At 36.7% G+C, this 15,104-nt stretch overlaps 1 protein-coding gene and 1 long non-coding RNA gene across 3 annotated transcripts in view; one reads left to right on the top strand and one right to left on the bottom strand.

Annotated features, from left to right (window-relative positions):
• The window catches only part of cpne9 (copine family member IX), a 50,687-nt gene extending 49,096 nt beyond the window's left edge, over positions 1-1,591 (top strand). The window contains exon 22 of the mRNA XM_048178118.1: positions 880-1,591. Within this exon, the coding sequence (XP_048034075.1) occupies positions 880-1,062 (183 nt within the window). The 3' untranslated portion in view covers positions 1,063-1,591. The remainder of the gene's footprint in view (positions 1-879) is intronic.
• LOC125260020 overlaps positions 1-15,104 on the bottom strand; it is an 86,553-nt gene that overhangs the window by 9,445 nt on the left and 62,004 nt on the right. Inside the window, exon 4 of one of the 2 annotated variants that reach the window (XR_007182952.1) lies at positions 3,913-4,371. The exons of the other annotated variant lie outside the window; for it this stretch is intronic. This is a non-coding gene — a long non-coding RNA (uncharacterized LOC125260020). Of the gene's footprint in view, positions 1-3,912; positions 4,372-15,104 lie in introns of those variants that run through there. 2 annotated transcript variants of the gene reach the window in all.

Below are 15,104 nucleotides of genomic sequence, written 5' to 3'. Positions count from 1 at the left end.
TTGAAATTTCGAAACACTTATGACATAATGAAGCCTCGTTTACTGAAATCACGTGACTTTGGCAGTTTGATACACGCTCCGAACACTATGAAATCGCCCATCACTAGATATTGTTGAATAAAGTCGTTATTTTGTTTTTTTTTTGGCACACAAAAAGTATCCTTGTCTCTTCATAACATTAAGATTGAACTTCTGTAGTCACATGAACTGTTTTATCTGTCTTTAGTAGCTTTCTGGGCATTGAAAGTGTTAATTGTCTTGCTGTCAATGGAGGCCTCACTGAGCCATCGGATTTTATCAAAAATATCTTAATTTGTGTTCCAAAGATGAACGAAGGTCTTACGAGTGTGGAACGACATGAGGGTGAGTAATTAATGACAGAATTTTCATTTTTGTGTGAACTAACCCTTTAATAATAAGATGCTTTAGAAGTGTTTTTCATCATTAGTTCATGTTAATTAATGTAGTTAACTAATGTTGACAAATGGAACCTTATTGTAGTGTTTCCAAAATAAACACATTCCAAAAATATGGTACACTTTGGTGTCCCATGACTGTTTAAAGCTTTAGAGACTAGTGTTGTCATAATTACCATCCGCGATACCTGAAATTTAAAAAATGTGACGCTTTGAGCGCTGTTGAGCGGATTCATAAACACCTCTGATTGGTCATTGTGTTCACGCGCTCATCAGATTTTTCTGTGATTGGCTACAATGATCAACGCTTCAAAAACATTTTGTAAATAGACATCAATGATGTTTTATGTTATGTTGATGTTTTATTTTTTATCTCTTACCTTTCTCTTTTTTTTTTCTTTTTATTAGTAGTGAAGTCAGAAAGCCATTTTTCATGAGATCCATCTCTGTATCTCTGATTTAGTTTGTGCCGTTCCGGGACTACATTGACCGATCCGGGAACCAGGTGCTCAGCATGGCTCGACTGGCCAAAGATGTCCTTGCCGAGATCCCTGACCAGCTGCTGTCGTTCATGAAGAGCAGAGGCATTGAACCCAGACCAGCCCTCTCCCCCTCTCCTACACCACAGATAAACGTCCACCTCTGATCCTAGAGCAGTATTTTATCCTCTCCCTCAAACAGCTCTATGTTCACGTCTGAACCCCCCCGGGTCCGTCACTGGGGATGCACATTTTTACTTTCCACATCGGTTAGCAGTAGCACATTATGTAGTTACAATAATAATCAACTGAAATCAGGAACATGTTAATATAAGTGTGTGGTGTTATACTTTATAATCAGCCAGTGATCATTCAAAGCAGTTTGTGCTTGTCTGGAATGGAAGATGTGGAAGTAAATAGAGGGTGAATTTTTGGAAAGAAATGTCTGGATCATTTTTCAACCTCTAAATCAACCTCTAATATCTAAAGATGAGAAAAACAATGCAATTTCAACAATTCACAGAATTTACATAAAATAAATGGAGCCAATATTATTGCATTGGGACATTTATTTTCTCTAAAATCTCGTTACCCTAAACTCATTTGCTGAAATTATATTGTACATTTATAAATGCAATAATAAGTGGACTAATGACAATTTGAGGAGAAACGTACTTAATTGTCACTATGCAGAAATTTTTTTTTTTTTTTAAATTGAGTTGGCCTTAAAACAGACTTCATTTACTGTATGTAAAATTTCACATTGTGTGTTGAAACATCATCTGGACATTTCTTATTGAAATTTACCCAGGAACATGATTCTCTGTGCTCTCACACCCGAGGCACAGAGCGAGCGAGTGGTACGCTGTAATACCCAAACACGCATGCACAGGTCACCTTTAGCATCACGCATCATCTTTGTATTTCACGTAGTTTCTTGGAGGAACATATTTTTTTCATTTTCTCACTGGCTGAGTTAGTTGCGCCGGCACACTTTTGAGTCTGTAAATATTTTCTAATTTGTGCCCGATTTTGAAAGGAGCTAATAAGTAGCTACATGTGGCAGAAAAACAGATGCCTGTGCGGAACACCGACGCGCTCGGAGTCTTCCGCACATCTCGAGTGGATGCGGCTAATTACCTGGAGAAACAGAGGTGCCAATCAGTGCAATTCAACCAGAGAGAGGAAGATTGAGGGAAGAAATATCCAGAGTGTAATCAGCAGAGGTTAATGGGCACAGGAAGTATGCAGACATATGGCGTGACAAATATAAATCAGGTGATCAGCAGAATGACAGGAAGAGAGAGGGATTTTTTTCATGAAGCTGAAGGGACAAAGGTGGATTTTACAGGTGAATCTCATGGAGAAACGCCTAGGTCGTATTCTACCCCAAATCAAAAGAAAAGGACAATTAAGATGCCATGCATTGTGTTGTTGTTTTTATGACAAAATTCCTCCCATCCACATTCTCATTACCATAATACTGTAGTAAAAATAATGTCCAGAACCCAGTTATTATTTTTTTTTAAGTCAGCATAAATTCAGTACTACGAATGCTACCATTACCTACACTTACTATTGCACTTTAAAAATACTTTACAATTTAAATTATGGATGCACTATACTATATATCAGTACCTTATTGGTTATTAGTTAATATTGTATACTTAATTGTACATCCTTTTTTGCTTTTTGATTACATTTATTGTTTTTACTGCTTACCTAAAGTTATATTAATAAAAAAGACTATTTTAACACTAAACTTTAATAACAATGTTAAATGTAATCATCAGCAAATCTCTAAATATCCATTTTAATACTGTACTTTATAATTGTTTACAATGTTGTGATGGCTAAATTCACTGCTAGCATCTAAAATGTTATTAGAATTTTAGAATTTTAATGTCAGCCATCTATCTATCGGCCATAACATGAAAATCATTATGATATATAATAGTTGTAATATGATGTCTAATTTAAATATTTTTTTCTTTATAGTATTCATAATGAAATGAATATGCTGTAATGATAATAATGTCGCAATGCAAAGTAAAATGCAGTTTTCCTAAAAATAGGCTTTTTTCTTTTGAATTAGGGGTGACGCATGACCTAGATGTTTCTTGACTTTTTTTCGTGAGGTTCACCCTTGCGTACACTGCCATGTTTTCAAATTCCATTCCAAAAATGATTGTAGACTCATTGAATGTTTGCCAAAATTGGAACATCGCAGCGGAATCTTTCCATTCTTTCACTCTGCTGTACATAATGAATAGTGCAATAACATTCAACATTCATTTCACCACAATTTATGGATGTATTTCCTTCACAATCCTTGTTGCTGTGATCAAAATATTGCTCAGATACTTTAATGTTGAATACCGTTTTTTCTCCATATTTATATATACAGTAATCTATCGGAAATGTTCTAACTGTTGCTAAACTGTAGATTTGAATGATATTTGTTTCATAGTAAAGACAGCTATAGTAAACACAGCTGCTTGTGCCAAAGTGCTACCATGTAAAACATTCCTGCCAAGGTTGTATATCGACATGTGAGGCGAAGATGTTCGTTTTATATCTCCTTGTTGTGTTTTTAATAAAGCATGAATGTCTTGTGCTGACTTCTGAAGAGTTTATCATGCTTAATTACAGGATGGATGGATAGGTGTGCATTTGTGAATATCAGTCCCCGTTCATTGTAATTGCATGGAAATGAGGAACTACCTGTAGGACATTCTCCTTTTGTTTTCCACACAACGTCATGCAGGTTTGGAACGATATTAGGGTGAGTAAATGATGACACAAGTGTCTCTTTTTCTTTTCTTTTTTTTTTTTGGCTAAATGTGTACCCAACAATATTCACACCCACTTAGCCGAAACATTAGGATGACAAGTAATCAAGAAGAACAGTTTAATAGCTAATAAAGACTCTGTTTGATTCTATTCACCGTCTAGTCATGTTTTGGGATTCTAGCTCTTTGGCTCTTGACTGGCATCTGGTGGTGAATATATGCTGAATGTTTCTTATTTCCTTCTAGTTGCGTGTGTGTAGGAAGGGATGAATGTGTCACAGTTTGCAGAGGTCAAAGGTGAGAAAGTATTAGTTGAACGCTGAGAACATGACAAAGCAGCTGTACTAAAGCATAAGCAGCCTTAACAAACACACCAAAGCACATTATATGATAGTTTACATTTACATTTATTCATTTAGCATTGTATTACATTCTCAAATGGTCAAATAATGCATAATTCTGATACATTATATGATGGTTTGAGAGTTCATTGTATTGCAAACCATGTGCCAAGACTGCATTAGTCAGCTCATCTTTCCATAGGGACGAGTCTCCAGTGGTGATCAGTGTGAAGTGTTGATTGTGTGCGACACTCAAGGGTCTCTTGACATCCACTGGAGATCTCTCTAGAACTTAGTCTGTCCTCAATGTCGGCTTGTGGTTATACACATTTCATTCTACTGCCTGTGAGAGGAAGGAATTTAAGGGACAGTTCACTCTAAAATGAACATTTTGTCAGCATTTACTCACATTCATGTGATTCCAAACCCATGGAACACAAAATGAGATGTTTTGAAGAATCTCCAAGATAGGGCTGGACGATATGACCTAAAATCAGAATCTCGATTACTTTACTTCATTTACGTTTGTATTGTAAATATGCTTGATTATTAAGGGTGGGATATTTTGTCCTAATGAAACAGTGCTCCGACATAGCTCACTTTAAGCAGTTATTTTATCTATGGTTCGTAACATTTCTTACAGATTTCTGCTCATTGTAAATCAGATACGGATAAATTAGCACAGTACCAGTACATTTATTTGAATACATTAATGAGAGAGTGACTGCGTGTGAATTAGTCATACAGTCTCTCTATTAATTGTGAAGCTGTGGGATGTAAGTAGTTACTTCAAAAGTAGAAAAATATATGCTATAACCTTTGAGTTTCTAAGCTACTTTAGTGAAAAATCACAGGACAGAGTTGACAACAAGTTTCTGCGCTCCTCTCTGTGCGCACAGTCTTCACGTGATGTGCAGCTACCGTCTGTATGAGTGTTCGTGTGCCACACAGTAGCTCAATAGGCTATAATGATAAACATCCGATGGTCTAAAATCGCTTGAATGTCCAAACGGTCAAGCCTTAAAACATAAAATTGACACACTTTGATCTCACTTTCAAGCTCACGCGCTGTCTGTTTGTTGACTCAGCATCTGAGTTCGCCTCCGTGTTGCTTCCATCCTGCTGACTTTAGACTTTACAGGGCGGAGTCACGTGACTACACACACTAGGTTTTTAAGGAGAAAGTATTAACCATAGACTGTAAAAAAAGGTATTAACCCTTTCGAGCGTGAGTTTAAAATATTCTAACTGAGTGAGTTTTTTTAAGGCGACCATTGAACGTTTGCCTTTAATGTTTCCATGGCGACGCGTCTTGCGTGTCACGAGCGCTGAACGCATCCACAATAACACTGTATGATAGATGGATCGCTATTATTTAGTTTTTCCTTTTTTATTTAAAATATTCGCAAAATTGCTTACCATGTCATCAACTATATGGTATTCCGATTCTCAAATATGTGTAAGAGAGTGTGTTTTGTCCTTTTAAAACCTTTATAAATGTTCTTTATCTTGATCTATAATGCGAGATGGGCACCGCCATCTTAGTTTGCCCCGCAGTTCCTGTCAGTCGGATTTACAGCAGGTGAATTCATCAGTTTCTCCCGAAATATATACAAGTAAGTGGCTGGTGAACTGGAAGAATAATAGAGTAAACTTTATAGTTACTTAGGCCTATTATGCGTGTCTGATATGAATAAATATCGGCAAATTATATTTGTATTCACTGTTATTGCTGCTTCCACTGATGTCGTAATTTTAAATTTTAAATGTATTGTTTTAATGGTGCTTATGCGTATTTAAATGTCTGAAACCTTAAAAGAAACATTATGTGGCTGAAAACACTGCATAGCTGTGATATATTACAAGAGCTGCGTGTGAGTCCGTCTCGCAGCCAAAGCGCGAAAGCACAATTTGGATCTGGCAGTTATGTGACGTCGCTGAACGTTCGAAATCCCATATGTGGAACCGTACGCCAGGGGCACAGAAATAAAAATCCCATATGTGGGACCGTACCGCTCAAAGGGTTAAATGGGAAAATTACGTTGGTTAGAGGTTTTGAATTTCGGTTTCGATTACTTTTCGATTAATCGTCCAGCCCTACTCCAAGATATCAAGCTTCAAAATTACACCAAAAAAGTATGTTTCATATAGTCAAATAATAGTTTTGTGTGAGGAACAGACCAAATTGCCTTAAATTTCTAATGAACTTTGAAAATGTGGTATCATGATATTATCAGTTTTAAAAATAAAGGTTCTTTATGGTTCATTGAAAAAACTTCCACATTCCACAAAAGGCGTGACGTCGGTTCGTATTCTTTTTTTTCTTAGTGTGAACAAATATTTTAATTTTCCACTATAGAGAATAGTATTCTCTATAGTGGAAAATTAAAATATTTGTTCACACTAAGAAAAAAAAAAATGGTTCTTTTATTATGGCATTGCTGCGAAATCCTTTTGTGGAACCTTTATTTTTAATAGCTTCATAGCTTTACCTGATTTCAAACCACAGCTATTGAACTTATGTTTTCAACATCTCTGTAACGATCTGCTTGGCAACACGTTGGCCGTTCTCAGTTCACTTCATAACGTTTCCCCTGCAGACAGATACTGCATGTGTGTGTTTTATGTAGGTACTATTCTGGCTCTCGTCTCTTTCCCACGGGTCCTCTCAGAGGATTCAAGTCCTCCAGCGCTTCTCCCACATGGATCTCGATGAGTAAACATCACTGGAAGGCTAAGTTTACCCTCACACCTCTCCACACACGCTTCTCCAGCTCCTATACAATATTCTCACCAGTCCTCCTCAGAGAAAAAGAGGTGGGTATTTGCTGTACTTGGTAAGAGAACATTTTGTTCGATCACTGTCCTCTAGTGGCAACAGAAAACTTCTTTAATGTGCAAGTTTATTCTAAGGCATGTTTATATACGTATACTGTTTTTCAGCCACATATATTTAGCTATACTCGTGACCTAAATTTGACAAAACCTCCTTTTGGGAATGTTTGAGAATATCCTCATTTGAAAAATCATTGGTAAATTGCGTTTTAGCATTTTTTTAGTTCTAAAAATGTTTAGGGTTAGATTGCAGCAATTATAATTAGCATTTTATGAAAACTATAAGTAAATACACAGTTTAGATTCAAGTTTAGTCTCTCACTGGATAGAAGCCAAATGAAAAACACATACATAGAGGCCGCTGTATCTTTACGACTGTAACATTATCTCACCGCTCTTCCATTTCCTTCAGATTAGATAATGTTTGGTCTTAAGTGGAGCTGTTAGGTAATTATCATAGCTGAAAAAGTCACGGCGGATTGATCGACCGCTGCAGAAAATGTTTAGGAGAGCATGAAGAGGTAGATCCACAGAGATGAAAATGTTTACAAGAAGAGGCTCTTTACTGCTTCTCATTAGAGCGGAGAACTTAGTGGTGCTGTCGAGGAACATCTTGCGCAACTCGGCTCCAAAACCACAAAAGAATCCGTAGGGGTCTGGATCAGCATCTAATACTGCAATAAAAAGGCAATTAAAATCCATGCCTTAGGAAAGTTCAGGCGGCAAATCAATTACGCTGAGCAACTCGATCATTGCTGGATCTTTCTATTGTTTTCTTCTGCGGTGCAATAAAAGTTTTCCAGATTTAATTAAAACTATTTAAAGTTTTCTGATTCTCTGTCACAGATTTTCACAGAAGGGATGCTCCACCCAAAAATGCTGTCATCATTTACTCACCCTCATGTGATTCCAAACCTGTATGCTTTTCTTTCTTCTGCAGAACACACACACACACACACAAAAAAAATATTGCAGCCCATTTGACTTCCATTGTATGGACAAAAAACCTTTCTTTAAAATATCTTCTTTTATGTTCCACAGAAGAAAGAAAGTCATACAGTTTTGGAACAACACAAGGGTGAGAAATGATGGCAGATTGTTAATTTTTTGCATGGAGGATCTCTTTAAAGGCACAATATGTAATTTTCGCCACTAGAGGTCACTTATTCAAAACAAAAGCATAGCTTGATGATGCCTTGATTTTGCAGAATCTTAGGAGGTGTTGTCTTCACGTCTACAGCCGGTGGAAAGAATCCGATGGGACTCGGGCAGAAATCATATTCATGGATGAGCTAATGTATTAAAGATTTATTAAAGGATTAGTCCACTTTTAAATACACTTTTCCTGATAAATTTACTCACCCCCATGTCATCCAAGATGTTCATGTCTTTCTTTCGTCAGTCGAAAAGAAATGAAGGTTTTTGAAGAAAACATTCCAGGATTTTTCTCCTTACAGTGGATTTCAATGGCTACCAACAGGTTGAAGGTCAAAATTATAGTTTCAGTGCAGCTTCAAGGGCTTTAAACGATACCAGATGAGTAATAAGGGTCTTATCTAGCGAATCGATCAGTCATTTTCGAAAAAAATACAACCGTTTATGCTTTATAAACAAAATATCGCCTTGAACGTACTTTCCGCTTCCGCATTCTTCATAACGCTTACGCTGAATGTTCTACGCCTTCCCTATTCTACTTACGGAACGAATGCGGCGCCAGTTTCGTTTTTTTTTTTCTTTTTTTTTCCCGTTGCACACTGCAGTAAGCTAGATCGATATTAGGTAAATCAAGAAAACGAGATTAAAACAATAAGACTTACTGATTAGTTTTCTGTCAATTAATGTATCCAAACATTTGCTCACCTGTCTAATAAAACATAATATATTAAGGCGTCTTTGGTGTTTCCATGGTTTCTACAAAATAAAGCCAGAAATCGAGGGTTATGCGGGTATGATGTCATTGATAGGCGATGCACGGACACGGTCCGTGTACTGGTTAAAATTGCTTATTTCTCTTGATTTAAACATTATTGGAAACATTTGGAATAATGTAAGTATATCTAGTGGTTTTTGGATATTTTAATCCAAAAATCTTTCATATTGCGCCTTTAACTTCAACCACACTCTACAAAGATGTGCCGGCAAACCTTACAGTATGTCTGCAATACTGAGCGCAGAAAAATGATTGAGTGGCAGTATGTGAGCACGCAACAGAAGTGACGTCCCTGGACACAAGGGTACCAGAGTTTACTCATAAATGCGAATTCTTGTTTAACGACCTCTCGTTACACAGGAGGCGCCTGTGCTTCTAAGAATTGTTGTCTTCTGGGTCTGGAGGAGGTTGTGGGGTGGCTGCAGAAGAAATATGGTGTCTTTTACCGATCCTGAACCAACTAGTTGTTTTCCATCTTAACCTGTTTCCCATTACCAGAACAACTGTCCGGCTTTGCAAAAAACAGCTTGTTTCATCCTCTGAAAGGGCGTAGAGAATGTAAGCAGTGAAGAACAGGGATATTCATAACATTTGCAATGAGCTCACACCAAATACAAGCAAACACTTCGCTTGTTATGTGTCTTGTGGCTTCATGGAAAAAAAGTTTGTGGATTTTAAGTTTCATTAGCATACGCAACATCTTCAGTCAGATTGATTACGCACACTGCTAAGTTGCCTGTGGACTGATGGCTGTCAGGTGTTTATATATTCTTCATTTATTTATTTGCACTGGAAAAGTAACAGCGGGACAGCATCATTCAGGCCCGTGACGCTTCGCCTGCTTTAACGAGGGAGCGGAAAGAAATAAGGCAAACATGTGTTGAAAATGGAACGTTTTAAAGAGGTTCAAACAAAAACTGTTTTGTCAGAATATGGTAGTAGGTCAGACGAGAGCTTAGCTCAGGGAAACTGGGCAAATATCAACAGAGGCTCTGAGGGAGACGGACGTATGTACTTAGCTTCTGGTGAAGTGTGCTCTCTGTTAGTGGAAAACAATGATAGATTGGCTGCATGTTTCCACTTACCTCATCTCCAACTGCTTTTATTTAACAATGTGCTTGAAGTCGTTTTTTAATGACAGCACAGACACGGGAGGCTTGTCTGCAAAGTTAGTAGTGTTGGTGGCTATAGACCATGTCAATTCACCCTTCGCCTGGAGTTTGATTGACAGGCGATCTGACCCATCATAACGCCAAATCTGCCGTTTTGTCCGACAAACAAACCAGACATGAGATAATGTTGGTGGACTTGAACTTCAAAAATGGTGTACTGACGTCTTTCCACAGTTGAAACAGCATACCTTCTGATTCTGATGTTCATTCATGTTTATTTCGTGCAATAACTAGGAAGAGATGATCGGTTTATGTATCGCTTAAACTGAGGCGCTATAGGCATCTGTCACGACACATTAAAGATACAAAACGATATTTGAATTTATTTATTTTTTTAAATTACAAAATTTGAAAGCTAAGACTTTGTTACATACCAGAAATAACCTTCTCTGTCTTGTCTATCGACACATTGTCAGTGTCCTTGCTTCACAATGTATTTTTCACCACGAAAAAAACATGAATCTTCAAAATGAGTAACACTTTACAATATTTCAATTCCTTAATATAAATGCAATACCTTAGATGACCTACCAATGAACAAAACATTTATATAATTTTTTATTGGAGGTTAATGTATTATGAACAAACATGAATTAACAATGAACACTATTATATTTATAAATAAACATTAACCTAGATTTATAAATGCTGTAAAGATTATTGTTCATATAGTCCATGATACAGAATGCATTTGCAAGACATTAGCATAAAGATATTGATATTTACGTCAAATGCTCTCAGATGCTTTTACATGAGGCAATTCATAATCGCACTTGCTTTATTAGCCAGTACAGTTATTGATATTTGATGTGGTCATCAGTACACGAGTCAACAAATATGCAGACTCAAATGTGGACAAACAAAAACAGATATATTGTAATTGCAGTTTACGGGGGGGAAAAGCAATTTAGTGCTACAGTGAGTAATAAGTGTACAGCCTACGGCCTAGGAGAATTGCACTGAAATTGAGAGTTGCACTAGTTACATATAATTTACATAATTGCACTTGATGTGCTTTGTAAGTGTTCATTCGAGGCTGCTGAGGAGACAGATGGCCGCTGTCGTTTTCACTCTCTCAGCCATCTGATACTGTGGCTTTTAATGTATCTAAAAGAACATACATTGATCGACTGCCGCATGCAGTCCTGGAATTACAAGACTATTTTTTTAGCCTGTCAGCTGGTGCAGTATCTACTATAATAAAATGAATTATCTGGGTTTTTTTTTTAGTCAGAAACATATAGCTGCCTACTTCTGAATGCAGAAACAGGCTTTTTATCCACATAATGGTGTTGAAATCCGCCAGCTGAGTAAAGCCCTAAAATCAACCTTCAAATTTGCTTTGTCCAAAGCCAAATACTTTACAGTAGGTATTTGGTTTGAAACCTGTTTAGTGTAGTATATGTGTAGTATGAATGAAATTTGGATGTACATCATCACTGTCATGTGACCTACAGCGTCAGCTGTCGCTTCACTGCCATTCAGTAATCTTCTCTCATGGCCTCATGGAATAGAAAAGTGTCCATCATATGTTCAGAATCTCAGTGGAAGTAGTAGGTTATCCGGCTACTTTTACTATGCATTCGGACATACCTACTTGGCTCACATACTGTTGTTCGCCTACTATATAGTCGGCATATTTGGATGCAGGGATTGCTCTCTGCTGGGATATGAGAAAGTATTTTAATATCGAAAAAAACCCCTCATCACCTTTAATCAGTTTCTCAGGGTTTGAGCTCCACACCCAGCGTGAGGAACAACAAGGTGATATTATTAAGAGTGGAACAACAGGATATCTGGAAATGAATATTAAAAGAATTATAACTCCTCTTGTGACATTAGCACGCTGGTTTAACAGCAGGTTGTTTCACTGGTTCAGCCTCACTGTGTGTGAGAGGCTTGAGGCCTTCGCTCTCACGGAGGGTGTTCCCATCAGCCTGCTGTCTTCTCAAGCCCTGCTGAAGTTCAGTGTCATAACTTTCAGTGACTGCAGCATGGGCCCTTATCATGTATCTTGGGGTCTTGTGCTAAAGACACTCCTGATTAGGGTTGGGTATCATTTTAATTGTATCGACTCTGTTCTGTTTATCGATTCCGATTCTTGTCGATTCCCAGTTCCGATTCCAATATGGTAAAAAAAATTAAGTCAAGCATTAAGATATATCAAACATATTTATTCTGTCTTTTTGCAAAACATTCTGTTGCAGCTGAACACCGTGAATAAAAATCAGCAGCCTAAAGAACAACCAACTAATAAACTAACTACATTGAAATTAAATGTAAAATAACACTGCATAGTTTTCTTTTTTATAAAATATAGATTAACCTTGTTAAAGTTAAAAAAGTTATTCAGTCAAGATCAGTAAGTGATTTTCTTTGTCTTCTGTTCTTTGATTAACATAAATGACACAGACTGCTGCAGGTTTATTAGGCTGCTGTCACTTTAAGACCTAATTCATGGATCCAATTAACTGTTACATGTTGGTTTTCTTTCTCAACTCTTCACTTAGACATAACTGACTGTGTTTACGAGGATACGTTGACATAATTTTCTGTGTGTTTCTCCATCCAAGCGCAAGACAAAGCGAAAGAGAACTCAATTCAGTATTCACGTGCTGAATTGAGCTCTCTTTCGTGTCTTCTTTGGCTTGAATGGTTTAAAATCACATTAAAGGATTAGTTCACTTCAGAATTAAAATTTCCTGATAATTTACTCACTCCATGTCATCTAAGATGTCTATGTCTTTCTTTCTTCAGTCGAAAAGAAATTAAGGTTTTTGAGGGAAAACATTCCAGGATTTTTCTCCATATAGTGGACTTCAATGGGGACCAATGGGTTGAAGGTCCAAATTGCAGTTTCAGTTCAGCTTCAAAGGGCTCTACATGATCTGATCGGTCATTTTCTAAAAAAATAAAATTGTATATACTTTTTAACAACAAATGCTCGCCATGCATTCCGTAATCATATTGGAAAGGTCATGCGTGATGTAGGCGGAAGTAACGTGGTAGGGTGAAAACTTAAAGGGCCTTTTTTGTAAAAGGAGTTTGACTTAGTTGCACATTCACTTTGTAGACACTGGATCGGTACTTCCACCTACTTCACACGTGGCCTTTCCAACACAATTTGGACCTTCAAACCTTTGTACCCCGGTGAAGTCCACTATATGGAGAAAAATCCTGGAATATTTTCCTCGAAAACCTTAATTTCTTTTGTACTGAAGAGAGAAAGACATAAAAATCTTGGATGGCATGGGGGTGAGTAAATTATCAGGAAATTTTGATTCCGATATGAACTAATCCTTTAAAATGCCCACTCAGGAATTGATGTGGAATCGAAATTTTAATTTTATAACAAGTATCCAATTCCTGACCTTAAGTCTGATTTTCGATTCCCAACCCTACTCCTGATAAAGACAATAGGAAGTGTGACATTCATAAAATAAATTAACTTCTTGTGTAAGAATAGTTGTTTCTGTTTACAGACTTTCAAGTGAGCTAAATTGGAAAGTGGCATTATTTTGTTGTTTAATTTTCTTTGAATATTGACTTAATTTCAGTTGTGGTGGCTCAAAAGAAATTTAGAAGACTTCTTTAATACCTTTATAGCACTTTTTGTGCTTTTTAGAGCTTGATTGTTGGTCGCAATATACTTTTGTTTTCTAGAAAGGAGCAGTCTAGACAATCTGAAAAATTTCAGATGCATTTATCAGTTTTTTCTTTCCTTGGAAATCAAACCCATAACCTTGGTGTTGCCACTTTTTGAGCTAAATCATGGTGTTTGAGCCACATGAGGGTGAGTGAATGATGACCAAATTATGTTTTGGTGAACTATTGCCTTAATGGGACCAAAAGCATTCTGTGATATAAAAAAATGCTGAAAAAAATGTCTGGTTTGCAGGTCTGTTGACTGGTTTCAGAGGGGTTTCAGGTACTTTTTAGCTGGTCAGACTGTGAGACCAGTGTGCAAACAGCTAAACACATTATTTTGTTATAATAATTCTAATAGTTTAATATTTCATTGCAAAGGATCTTTTTTCTTCCTCTAATAGTCTATCTTTTTATGTGTTTTCTCATTCAGTATTCCAGGGATGTAGTTGATTTTGTCCAGTTATCCTCTGGTGTTGTGACCTGCATAAAGTTCAGAAAGAGTTTAGTGTCTTGAGACTAAATAGCCTCCCACTCTACCTGTCACTGGGGGAGGAAATTAACATGTCCAGGTTGCTGTTATTTATAGATATGTGAAAGATAAGTAAGTACTTTATTTTGACCCAGTATTCGACTACACTAAAGTTTTCTCCTTTCTTAATGATACCCTGCTAGTGACATTTACATAATAAGTACCTTTTGGGCTCAAATTATGCTCCCACCAGCACACTGTGTCTTTTTTTAAAGATTACACTCTATTATCTGTGGACTACTAACAACGGTGTTAAAAATATGATCAATTTGATAAAATTAGAGATGTGTTTGTCAGTTGATAATGGTTGCTGAAAGGACACTTCAGCTGTTGGCTTGTTTTTGTTGCTGATATGGCTCTGACGTAATAGAGGTGTAACAAGATGACAGGCGGTTGACAGTTCAAGGGTTACTAAGGGTTGACTGACAGGATTCAGTGTTATTTTAACCATTACAAAGAAGAAAAAGAACATGTTTTGTTCACAGCATTTCTGAAAAAATAATCCAAATAACTTTATCTTTAACATTAATCCTATCATTCATATAGAATTGTATAATAATTTAATAATTTTAAATATTTAAAGAAATAGTTCACCCAGAAATGAAAATTCTGCCATCATGTACTGTTCCTCAAGTTGTTCAAACCCTGTATACATTTCTTTGTTCTGCTGAACACAAAAGAAGATATTTGGAAGAATTTTTGTAACCAAGCAGATCTCGCCCCCCATTGACTACCATAGTAGGGGAAAAAATACTATGGTAGTCAATGGGGGCGAGATCTGCTCAGTTACATATTATTTAATAATAATAGGCCTAATAATAAGTATAATAATAATAATAATAATAATTTATTATTATTATTATTATTATTGTTGTTGTTGTTGTTGTTGTTACATGTAATGTAATTTACAATGTCTATAGTCTTTGTTATGCTTCTTTGGGACAAAAACAGCACTGACCCCC

Source organism: Megalobrama amblycephala, linkage group LG24, assembly GCF_018812025.1.
Source record: "Megalobrama amblycephala isolate DHTTF-2021 linkage group LG24, ASM1881202v1, whole genome shotgun sequence".
NCBI lineage: Eukaryota > Metazoa > Chordata > Actinopteri > Cypriniformes > Xenocyprididae > Megalobrama > Megalobrama amblycephala.
Note: the sequence above shows the minus strand (reverse complement) of the source record. Positions and strands in the feature narration are given on the sequence as shown.